Below are 11954 nucleotides of genomic sequence, written 5' to 3'. Positions count from 1 at the left end.
GTAGTTTTGGCTGTGCGTTGTTCATCAGTCAGCCGAGTCACTCAGTAACGGAACAATTTTAAGTACCTCGGTATATTGATAAAAAAAATGTTAGCCAATTTCTGTGTCCCAATGCTGAGGAAAGGACTCCCTCTTAGATCTCCAGTCCCTACGGCCGTTTGCTGCGCGCAGCGCTATTTTTCAGTCTTTGGCATGCCGTTTTGATTTAAGGTTTATTTTAAATTGATTTATTCTCAGCATCTTCGCCGTGCCTCCACTCAAAACTCCGGTTAAAACTTTCTTAATCTTATCAACATCTATACGTAACTAAAGTAATTCTAATAATACGTAGTAACTGTAAACAAAAATATTATTCATATTTTGTTGTTATCCAACTATATTTATCTTTCCTATTATTATCAGATAATCTTTTACATCATGTGTTTTGCTCGCAATAATACGTGAATCAATTAATATAGATATCATCTATCATTCAAGAGTTTATTATAAACAACTGAGAAGAGATAACGCTCTCCCTCTTTGACCATTCATAGCTATGTATTAGTCTGTCTAGCCATTCTTACTACGTTGGAGACGGCTTCCAGTCTCACCAGATGCATCGGAATACCAGTATTTTACATAGAACCTCATTGTCGGACCTCCACAACCCAGTTACTTAAGTTATAACACGATACCCCTCGGTAAGACTAATAATAATTGTCAGACTTTCAAGCTTTTGACTACTGGTAACGACTGTCAAAGAAATTTGAAAATGACAGCCAGGACACACAATATAACGTGCTTTCCGAAACATGAAAGAACTTGACATGTATAAAATGGTCACCCATCGCTGACCAACTTCGGCAAGCGTAGCTTAACTTGAGATAAAAAAAAGCTTGAGCGGAGCTGCGCGGCTCAGCTAGTAATACATAAAATAACAACAACATAAAATTAATACTACAGATAAAGAATAAACTTAATTGAAATACATACTAGAACGTTTATTCCCTAGTGTAAACTATATACCTACGTAATGGATCTTTTCAACTAACATCGCAATTTATTTACAAGGTTTAGATAAAAACACTATTTAAGGCCAAACGGGGGCGTGTCGGTATATTATCGCAAAATATTAGATCTAAGATTTTATCTTAAGTAATCTATGAAAAGCAATCACTTAGAGAACAAAGAAACCGCGTTGTCATACGATTTTCCCCAAGAGGTCAAGATAAATATGTCCTAGCTGATATCCGGCTACGGCGTCCAATTTTATTGAAACCGGCCAACTGTGCAGGACTCTGTTTATAGTGTCCTTGTGTGTGCACAATACACAGGTACACTCTCTATTCCGTAACTCTCATAACCTGGTGTGACGGATAACCAACACGACCAAGGTATCGAACCCATGACCTCAGGCTCAGCAGTCAAATAAACTACTAACTTAAGCAGTCAATACACCCACGTTTCGCCATTTACAATGTTATAAACATATAATACAATGCGGACCTATTTCCATATACCAGACACATTACCTCCGGGTAGGTACTACTCCCATTACTTTAAAAAAAAATTAATAAAAAATATATTTTCAAAAAATTATTTATTCATCATCATCATCATCTTCTTCTTCATCACTTTGCTGTCGTTTCAGTTTAGCCTCTAGCTCCTTAGCCGGGTTGAACATACCATTAGTTTGTGCGTTACATATAAAACATCTTGTAGACTTCTTGTAGTTTTCTAAAGCGCATTTTTCACAGAAATAATGTTTACATCTGAAAGGTAATAAATAACTTTATTAGTCGATGATACAATATCTTTTATCCCCAATTTTCATCTATTTCTATGCAAAATTTTAATAAAAATGTGCTCCGCTGATTAGTCGGCAAATTTATAGACTTTCTATTACACCTTCGAATAGACGACTCTAGCGCATTTTATATTAGGTCGGGGAAAAAGTATTTTCGCATTATAGTATGTATGAACTTGTAATAAAATCTCTTTGGCTTCAAGAATCAAAAATAAGTACACGGTTCATTAGGTTTCTTTCAGTGAGCTCGTGAGGTACTCAAATATCGAGCTTTTTTGTGTAGAGAAAAGATTACTCCGCTCCCGTAGGTAATTAGCATTTCCCGAAGGCCTTTGAAATTAATATCATACAATCATAGTTTTTAAGAATCTATCCGAAATGTCTCCTCCCGTAACTCGATATTTATATAATTTTATGTATTATTGTTATTTATCATTTGTCTTGTGGCTCACTACCGCTCCTCACGAAATGCTTCAGCCCCCACTAGAGGGAGGTATCGACCACTTTGGGAACCTTTGCACAAATCCCACAGTTCCTCTACTCACTTGGTAACAACAGGTTGTGTAAAGCTGTTCCTGCATATAAAACATCTGAAGGGCAGGTCCTCATCGCTGGACACTTCGTAGTCGGAGTCGCCTCCCGCCGCCGTCGCCTCCGCCTCCTCGCGCTCCAGCTGCCAGCCGTGCTTGTAGTCCGAGCGGTCGTGCAGGAACTTACATGAATCTGGAAATTTTAAGTATAATTTCAGTATCTTAGAAGTTAGTGGTACCAAAAGTTTAAGTTATTCAACCTCCTGAAGGCCTTTGACAACTGTAATCTTGAAAGACAAACCAAGTCAATGTTTTACTAATTTATATTAGACTAGCTTCCCACCCGCAGCTTAGGCCGCGTGGAATTTCACCACCTTAATGGGAGAATTTTATATAAATTGATTACAATGGTTGTCCAGATTTTGGTCATATGCACGGTATATGGCAATAGAATATGACATGGGTCCACCATTGTTAATGGCTAACATTTGTGTATTCTCATTTCTGCATACATGCATTCAGGTATATAATAATATTATGTACGTAAAAATTGATTGATCTCACCTCCAAAACCGCAGAATCCTGTTTCTTTATAATCTTTACAAATATCTGGCTGATAATCCCATCTGTAAATATAATTAAATTATTGATATTATCCTCATTCTTATTTTTCTTCAAGAGGTACAAAAGAAAATTACACAAACTAATGTAAGAAAACTACTGTAAATTTTCCAGCCGATAAGCTAACCACTAGTTATCTATATATAGTGAAACAAGGGCTCAAATATAGAATAGAATAGAATTTCGTAATGATGCGTAATTATTTGCGTATATGATGATTATTATATAATGGTTATTTACCTGACAGTAGCTCTAAGGTTAGCCGGCGCTCTGATAGGACCTTTCCTCACAAGTCCTGAGCTCGCGTTACCGGCTGCCGTGTCTCTTTTCTTATAGTACTGTGCGTAGTTGTTTATACCGCGGTACACCTGAAATAGGACAATTTACAGGTTGAGATAGAATGCAAAAAAAATGTATATAGTAATTTTTTTTAAAAAAATGGCTATCTCAGTATCATATTCAATTTGGTCAGACAAAGTCGTGTCATTTTCTGTAAGATTTCTATTAGAATATTTTCACGAGTAGCCTGAAGTTTTGCATCATGTAAAGTGGAAATAGGCTTGCTCCTTATTACTTTAACATAGGGACTAACAAACTTATTGCAAGATGTGGGTGTATTTCATAAACTTTTGCATGTAAAAAGTGTAATAATGACAAGGTAATCAAACTTTTTTAAAACTTGTACTCATAAAAGGTTCTTTCAAAATGCTTTGGAAATGTATTTTGTTAACAATGTTGAAATTAGAAGCTCAAACAATTTCTATACTAAAATGTGTTATTGACATCTTATGAAAAGTAACAGATTTGGGATAGACATTCAGACTGTATTACATACCTTATGTTTAGATAAACCAAGTCTACACTTGAATATTAAATAATATTATGTATTACACCTTTGTAACACATGAGAGCAATAAAGAATTTGAATTTGAATAATCAAGAATCTACCGTGCACTAAAAATAAATAATACCTTATCATCAGCCTGCCCGGTCAACTCTTCATTAATCTTCTGTGCCTTCTCAAATATAGCCTGAGCATCTCTGTCTCTCTCCGTGTCCATCTCGTACGTAGCTGTGGCATTCTCCCTCTGTTGCTGCACTGATAGTGTTGTACGCTGTTGCATCTGAAAGAAGAAGTGTATACAATATCAAATTGTTTATTCTTTTATACTATTATTTTTTATGTACTATTATTATTTATTCTTATATACTACTCTTTCCATCAAGTGCTGCGTCTTGACTGAGCGAGTCTCACAAGGCAATATCTCGGTTCCGCTCATTTCTGCCTGAAAGTAAAGAGACCTAGATATTGCCTCATGAGGCTGCTCGCTCAGTCAGGACCCAGCTAAGTAATACATTTATTAAAGTCGAAAATACATTTCAAAAGGGAGTGTTAATAGGAAAAAAGGCTTGGCTGCTTTTATAGATTAGTGGTCATACCATAATACCAGTATTTAACATGGAGCAACTGCCTATTGGACCTCCACAACCCAGTTACCTGGGTTATAACACTATATCCCGTGGTAAGACTAGTAGTCAGACTTTCAATCTTCTAACTAGGTAAAACAAATGTAATATTATAAATAATAAATCAATTACTTTTTCCTCATCCTCATTACTGTCACTGCCATCATCAATCTGTGTTTTCGTCCGCTTGGGACCGACAGAAGTACTCTGTATGTTAGGATTGCTCTTCTGTGGCCTCTTTGACGGTATCACCACTGTCTGGTCATCTGAGTCTGAGCTGTTTTTCTCTGAAAATTTAATAATAAAATAATATTATTGAGTGACTAACATAATCATCCGCTCACAAACTAAGCAGAACTTATACTATAGTAACGATCAACTAATAAACATACTTTTATATACTTCAAAATACATTAATATAGAAAAAATTACATGCTAAACAGAACACACACACACACAAATACACAATTCAGATCACATACTCCTGGCACTCCTGCCAAATAATTATTATTTTGTCATGAGTTAGGCGAATCCGCAACACAATAGCAGAGGTTATTGTAACCAGACGACCATGGCGCATTAATATACTATGCTAAACCAGAAGGCACCATGACTTTACACACATTAAGTGCATTTACCAAAATTGTTTTGGCGCGCCATAATATAACCTCAAAAACAACTATATTTATTTCTAAAATGTTTATGTATTACATTACTTATATTATTATAAGGTGTGTATTACCTTCTGAGCTAGACTGTTGTCGTTTTCTGCCACCTCTGTTCCTAATATTACGCTTTTTGAAAGACGTTGGAACCTCAACTTCAGCGTCGGACATTTTGTTTCGTTCGTAAAATGTTGATTAAATTAAAACTTACAATAGACTTAGGCAGTAATTAAACTTATTAAACTAAGAATATCATTTATTTAGTACAATAATCTAAGAATGAAACACAAAGAAATGAAAATTTTGTTTGCAAAACAGATTGTTTACATGATAATCTAGCTGATTGCTATATATCGCAATGTCAAGTGCTCTGTCACTGTCAGTGTCTATTACTGTCTATAGAACGTTCGGAAACGTGAGTTGACGTATTAAAAATATTTTGAATATAAAGGTTGTAGGTTCAATACACGCAATTATGGAAAAAGGAAAAACTTGGTAGTGGAGGTTATGTCTATTACTAATCCGTTACTAATTCACGCCAAAACTACCAAAAGGCAATTTTATGACTTTTGGAGCACAAGTCGTTATTTTCCAACTGCTTAACGAAGTCGGGTTTGCGAACTAGGTAATAAATAAAACTGCAATTCTATATTTTATCTAAAATAACTATATTAATCTTGCGGTGATCATGAATATCTTTTCCAAAGCATTTATCTACACATTTTTCCTTAGAAGGAAACTTATTAGCGTTGCCTCGACAGCCTCCATAAATAAACGGAACGCATTTTCCTTTCTTCACATCAAATCCCCACCTGTAGAAAAAAACGAGTAGTTAATAGAGGTGGTTTTATAAAAACCCTTTACAGTTTAACTCAGCTATTTCCTAGCGGCAAGGGTTTCTCCCTAAATGACGGAGGAGCCTCCAGGCCAACACGCTGAACAACAAAACGACGAAGGGGCCACGACCTCCGGGCCAGCACGCTGAACAAGTGCGGGTTAGGGACTCTGTATTCCTTGAAGAACTGTGTTACAGAACGTTTAGGCCTGCAAGGCGATGTTTTCCTTCACCGTAAGAATACGCAACAATATTTTTACATACAGCTTGTTATGCCTAGGGTTGTCATCCGTCCGGGTTTCCCCGGATTTGTCCTAGTTTAGAAGGCATCCGGGGAGCGCCCGGGGAAGGTTTCATTTGTAGACCGGGTTTGAAAAAGTTTAATAAAAGAAAAATTGGGCCGCCTGCGAGACACGCACTATGCTCGCTCACCACGATCAACCGACGAACCAAGTATATTCACCGTTCCCCCACTGCTCCCGTCGCGGTTGCTCTTCTTGTTGACATGTCCGGCTTTCGGGCTCTAAAATCCGGGGTTTTCACGCGTCTTATCCGGTTTTCCAAATTTTAAAGATGGCAACCCTAGTTATGCCCTAAGACTTAGCCAGAGGTGTATGAAATAAACCTATTAAATTCACATATTTTGTGGGTCTATTACCATAATATAATAATATTTGTATATGTATATCATTTTATTTATTTACCTTGGTGATAAAGCTAAACACGGTCCTTCTTCTATTGGTAACTCACATTTCGGATCTACGGGTCGAAAATGAGCTGAAAACATGAAACAATAAGTTAATTTACTAGTTTATCTATTTGATTTTCGCCGCAACCATTACGTAGGGAGGTCGTGGGTTCGATTCCCACACGGTGCAATTATTTGTGCGATCCACAAATAATTGTTTCGGGTCTGGTGGTGCTTTGTGTCCGTTGCTTGTATGTTTGTAAAAGTCCCCGCGACACAAGAACAATTCTTAGTGCGGGAGTTGTCTTTTTAAAAGAAAAGTAAGAAGATTGTATTGTTGTAGGTATATTATGTAATCACATAAACGATAAATAAATAGTAAAACAATACATAGTTTATTTACCTCGGCTCTCGCATATAACTACAAACGCCGCTACTACAAAACTCAGTATAAACACCTTCATTATTATCAAGAACTTATCACAATGATTTCAAAAACTAGTCGCTTCCAATGTTAATGAAACGGTTGAAAATCAATTATTTTTCAATTATACACTCGGGTGTTTTAAGTCGACTGTCGTGTGGTCGGGGATTCAAATCAATGACTTTGCCTTTTATTTGTAGTCCATCAACTTATCCCCGATTTCAGGTATCTGAGGTACATTTAGCGGTTGTTTATCTATTCAATAGCGTTTAAACTCATATAAAAAAACGCTATTTAATAGATAAATTACTGCTAAATGTACTCAAAAACCGGGCATTAGTAGAGTAGAGAGCTATGACCTAATGCATAAACCACGACAAAAAAATTATCTCTAGCTACTTATATCTATACCCTGGTCATAGAACAAAGACATTAGGGAAAATGATCTCGACCTACCCGAGTCACTGCAGCCTTCACCAACCCCTTCTCCATAGCTGCAGTTTCGCACAAACCTCCCCCACGTATTTCCCATATTTCTATACCATTAACCCGTATCACTGCCTTATTTCTCTTCAAAATTTCCAGCTGGATGTAGAATCCCCTAGGAGGGTTTGTAAAAACACACAGCCAAATGTCTTTACACCATGATTTTGGGAACGAAATCATGTGCTTACCCCTCTTAACGTGGGATAAGGACAAGACAAAGAGAAACTTAGTAGAGAGATTTGTATGTAGGGATCATCAGTGACCGGCAGACTAATGCAGTTGATGGTAGTCTATTTAACGTCTCTAACGTCCATGGAGGGTATTGTTGGACGTTTGAGTAGTTAAAACAATAAATTTTAATATATTTCGGAAGCTGTTTTATTTCGGAAATGCATAGATTTGTCAATTATAATCTACCTCTAGATGAATCGTGCATGCGAAGGCTCTCTACTATGTTGTTTTTCTAATTTTCTGTTCTAACGTTGAAGGAAAACATTAATGTTCAGATTATAGTAGTCAGACTATGAAATGCCATTGTAGGATCAATGATAGCCCAGTGGTCTTAGCATTCGCTTCCCATCCAATAACGTAAGTGGTCGATGGCTCGAACCGGATGCAACACACTAATGACGTTTCCAAGTTATGTGTGCATTGGAAACAATGATCACTTGTTCTAACGGTGAAATATCCATCCTTATAATCTTTCGCATTTATTATACAATCCGTAGTAGCAGAATAATTCAACATTAAATGTGCAAAATGTGATCGATTGCGTGGAATTTTTAATTAAGAAAATAATAACTAGAATCGACTTGAAAGTAATTAAACAAAGCTATTCTAACACTAATTAATTATTTAATTACTGAAAACATTTCTTTGGTAATTATAATTAATTTTACGGAAAATATTAAGCATTAATTAGGATATAATCGGACTGTTACAAACGTGCTCTCTACGTCACAATCAAAAGAATCATAGGAATTAAATGTGTATGAACGAGAAACTCCGATATAATGACATGACGTAGCTCGCACGTTTGTAATATTTAAGAAATAGTCCTGTGATAGAGGTGTAAATACTACTGCTGACCACAAATTCTCGGGTTCGACTCCCAGGTCGGGCAAAATACTTTTAGACTTTTCTAATTAATATTAGAGAAAGAATGTCTAAATAACATAATTAATTATAGAGCGTTTATTACACGGTCCAAGTAGATGCGATAGCCGCGAAGGGATTTCGGGTGTAAGTACCGTGCCCGGTAAAAATAATGCATCAGTTTTCCGTCGTACCGGGCTATGAGACTTAGGGAATATAGAGTGTATCTGTGTATTGTGCACACACTTGGCCACTATAAACAAAGTCCTACACCTTTGGATAGTATACCTAATTGAAACTGGCCGCCGCGCCGTAAGGGAATAACAGCTAGGAACTCATTATATGTTATGTGGGAATCGAACCCACGACCTCGACGATTGCTAGACGTCTCTTTCACCACTGCGACACGGACCTACACATTTTATCTCTCAATTAAACTGTGAATTAAAATTACAAATAAGTACACCATTTTAAATTACCGTGTTTAATGGAAAAACAAGCCAATTAATAGAATATTAGGAAAATACAATATTTCTTATATATATGCAAAAAGCAATAAATTAATATTGCATTGATTGGTCATTATTTGGTTAACTTAGTGTCCAATTTTATAAAAGTTGGCCACAATTTTTTTCGACCAAAATTTTTTTTTGCTAAATTTTGTTTCTTAAAAAATGCGGGTTTTATTAATTAGTCTGTTTATTGGAATGGCGTACGGTTGTGGTAGCTCAACGGATAAGCCTCATATATCGACCACCTCAGAAAGAACAACGGAGACGACTACGACCACACCGACTACAACTACGCCCACTACAACTACACCTCATCCTGGTAAGTTTCCAAAAAAAGTTACGTCGAAAATCGGCCACTGTCAGTTTAATAGAAATTGGCCATATAAATCTACTTATCCTGAACAAAACAACAATTATAAACTTAAACCGCTTAAATTAATTTCAACGAATTTTTTTTGATGTGTGATTTACTAGTTTTCTGTTATTTATTTTTTCTATGGTGTCTATAAATTTTATGTTTCAAAGAAGGAAAAAATATTCTATTTTTTAAGAAAAGAATATTGATTATTTTTTTATTACAATCTGGTGTTCGGAACCGAAACCTCTTTGCTATGGTTTATAACATTTTAAATTATAGGACCAGCTCTTGAAGAATGCACTCAGCCAATACATCCCGGAAGCTGTGGTAAAGAGAGAGTAAGGTAAAGTTTACTAAAACATTCTGTATTACATGGGATATTGTTAATTGCGAAACGTGGGTTCATTCATTCGTCGTATGGTTAGTGGTCAACCTAGTGTCAAAGTTGTTCAAGCCGCCCGAAAGGCCTTTGACGTGGCTTAACGACTGTTATTTTGATTGACAACAATCAGGACCGACTATTACATGCCCTCCGAAGCACGGAGACGCCCAGTTCAAAAATCACTATGCGGTCACCCATCTATAGAATGACCACATAGCTCCGTTTAGCCAACATTTAGCCGTAGTTTATCTATTCAAAATGCTATTTTTATATGAGGTTAAACGCTATTGAATAGACAAACTACCGCTAAATGTACCTCAGAAACCGGTGACTATGCGGAGCTATTATTTAATTTACTTATTTATTTTAAAAAGACAACTCTCGCATTAAGAATTACTTTTGTGTCGCGGGGACTTTTACAAACATACGAACAACGGACACAAAGCACGGCCAGACCCGAGACAATTATTTGTGGATCGTACAAATGATTCCTGTGTGTGGGAATCGCACCCACAATCTCCCGACGCAATGGTTTGGCGTGGCGACTTGAACCACTGCGCCATGGAAGCCTTCAATAGTCAGTTATATGTTTTCAGGTATGGATATGACATGGAAACACACACATGTGTGAAATTTATATACGGCGGCTGCGGCGGCAACGACAACCGTTTCAATAGTATGGAGGAATGCGAAGACATTTGCTATAGATCTAACTATAAGCACGTTATCAAGAAATAGATTTTATTTATTGTCTACTGTTATTCGCGTTTACCTTTTATCATTACCTTTACACAAACAAGTTAACCATTGTACAATTATTTCTTAAAAGCGACAACTCCCGTACTAAGAATTGCTCATGTGTCGCGGGGACTTTTACAAACATACAAACAATATATATATGTTACTGTAAAAGCTCGAACGGTGGTAAATCCTAAGATTTTCCGGTATAACCTAAGATTTACCAACTCGCAATGGTAAAAGTCCGAACAATTCTTTTATTTCGAACTTTTACCTATATTCACTTGATGATGTCGAGATGTCGCCGGAGCCCCACTTCGCGGGGCTCCTCCTACTGGGTGGTTAAAAAAAAATAACCACGAAGGCTAAGGTGGGAGCTTCGCTTCGCTCGCTCCCACCTTAGCCTTCTAACCTAACCTACCCATGTCGCTGTGCCCAAAACTCCTTCTTTATAACTATGTCACAGTATATAATTATACCGTGAAATAGTTAGAAACATAGTTATGAAGGAGGATTTTTTTATATACCGTAACATAGTTTTGAAACTCCGGCTAGTTCGGACTTTTATCATTGAGAGTTGGTAAATCTTAGGTTTTACCGGAAAATCTTAGGATTTGCCATAGTTCGGGCTTTTACAGTAACATATACATAACACACCCAGACTCAGACAAAAATTTGTGGATCACACAAATAATTTTCCCGTTTGGGAATCAAAGACCTCCCGAATACTCCCGATGCACTGGTAATGACGTGGCGACCACTCTTCCGTTATTGAGAGACTGACTGATAGACAACGCACAGCCGAAACTATTGTGCGTAGAAACTTGGAATTTGGTATGAAGATTGCTTAAGAAGTGTAGAGGAGCACTAGACATTTGGTATAAAGATGCCTTAGGAAGTGTAGAGGAGCACTAAGAGAGAATTGGAAATTCTCCTCCGAAGGGAGGGAAATTCTACGCAGGCAAAACTGCGGGCGTAAATCTAGTTTATAAATAAAACAGACTATACATCACAATCATTTATTACAACACAATTTTAACTTAAAATTTTATAATTGTCATTACAAAAAACACTATTTTCTTTAGGGGATTGTTATATTTTGTATCACGGGACAAAAAATTGTTAGTTAATTACTTTGTTGCTACTACTGATTTAATAATATCAACAAATTATAATTTCTTGCTACATTTACTATTATATTACAATGCACAGATTTTTCGAAAACTTTGCAAATATTATTTTTTTGGAAAACGTGTAATTAATAAAGATTTTCAGGCGCATTTTATTTTGATGTGTCAATTGTAATATACGGAAATGAAAGTAATGAAATATCTATAGTCTCTCGCGTTCTCTGGTCTCTGCCGACC

The 11954-nt window shown here is 36.5% G+C and overlaps 3 protein-coding genes across 3 annotated transcripts; 1 reads left to right on the top strand and 2 right to left on the bottom strand.

The window, feature by feature from the left end:
- Positions 1 to 1564: 1564 nt before the first annotated feature.
- On the bottom strand, positions 1565 to 5446 carry mdlc (RING finger protein mdlc). The gene is made up of 7 exons (XM_076132128.1): positions 5147 to 5446; positions 4537 to 4691; positions 3909 to 4061; positions 3178 to 3305; positions 2881 to 2942; positions 2332 to 2509; positions 1565 to 1751 (listed from the first exon to the last, which is right to left on the bottom strand). The coding sequence occupies exons 1-7, from the start codon at positions 5238 to 5240 to the stop codon at positions 1580 to 1582; spliced, it is 942 nt and encodes a 313-aa protein (XP_075988243.1). The 5' UTR covers positions 5241 to 5446; the 3' UTR covers positions 1565 to 1579.
- Positions 5447 to 5715: 269 nt separating this feature from the next.
- Positions 5716 to 7510, bottom strand: LOC142984410 (trypsin inhibitor-like). The gene is made up of 3 exons (XM_076131966.1): positions 6996 to 7510; positions 6609 to 6681; positions 5716 to 5881 (listed from the first exon to the last, which is right to left on the bottom strand). Exons 1-3 carry the CDS (start codon positions 7054 to 7056, stop codon positions 5716 to 5718), a joined length of 300 nt encoding a protein of 99 aa, XP_075988081.1. The 5' UTR covers positions 7057 to 7510.
- Positions 7511 to 9141: 1631 nt separating this feature from the next.
- Positions 9142 to 10610, top strand: LOC142984595 (uncharacterized). The gene is made up of 3 exons (XM_076132334.1): positions 9142 to 9428; positions 9747 to 9810; positions 10446 to 10610. The coding sequence occupies exons 1-3, from the start codon at positions 9272 to 9274 to the stop codon at positions 10585 to 10587; spliced, it is 363 nt and encodes a 120-aa protein (XP_075988449.1). The 5' UTR covers positions 9142 to 9271; the 3' UTR covers positions 10588 to 10610.
- Positions 10611 to 11954: the final 1344 nt, after the last annotated feature.

Source organism: Anticarsia gemmatalis, chromosome 27 (genome assembly GCF_050436995.1).
Source record: "Anticarsia gemmatalis isolate Benzon Research Colony breed Stoneville strain chromosome 27, ilAntGemm2 primary, whole genome shotgun sequence".
NCBI classification, from domain to species: Eukaryota; Metazoa; Arthropoda; class Insecta; order Lepidoptera; family Erebidae; genus Anticarsia; species Anticarsia gemmatalis.
The sequence above is the reverse complement of the archived record's forward strand: the minus strand, read 5'-3'. Positions and strand labels throughout refer to the sequence as shown.

Bases quoted from the DNA above. Each gene is read 5' to 3' on its own strand.
- mdlc (XM_076132128.1), bottom strand. From the start codon at position 5,240: ATGTCCGACGCTGAAGTTGAGGTTCCAACGTCTTTCAAAAAGCGTAAT. The intron at 4,062-4,536 runs GTAATTGATTTA...TTCTTCTTTCAG, and splicing joins GTAATGAGGATGAGGAAAAA to ATGCAACAGCGTACAACACT. The intron at 1,752-2,331 runs GTGAGTAGAGGA...ATTACCTTTCAG, and splicing joins ACACAACCTGTTGTTACCAA to ATGTAAACATTATTTCTGTG.
- LOC142984410 (XM_076131966.1), bottom strand. From the start codon at position 7,056: ATGAAGGTGTTTATACTGAGTTTTGTAGTAGCGGCGTTTGTAGTTATA. The intron at 6,682-6,995 runs GTAAATAAACTA...TCATGTTTTCAG, and splicing joins AGTTATATGCGAGAGCCGAG to CTCATTTTCGACCCGTAGAT. The intron at 5,882-6,608 runs GTAAATAAATAA...TTTTTTCTACAG, and splicing joins TGTTTAGCTTTATCACCAAG to GTGGGGATTTGATGTGAAGA.
- LOC142984595 (XM_076132334.1), top strand. From the start codon at position 9,272: ATGCGGGTTTTATTAATTAGTCTGTTTATTGGAATGGCGTACGGTTGT. The intron at 9,429-9,746 runs GTAAGTTTCCAA...TTTAAATTATAG, and splicing joins TACAACTACACCTCATCCTG to GACCAGCTCTTGAAGAATGC. The intron at 9,811-10,445 runs GTAAAGTTTACT...ATATGTTTTCAG, and splicing joins TGTGGTAAAGAGAGAGTAAG to GTATGGATATGACATGGAAA.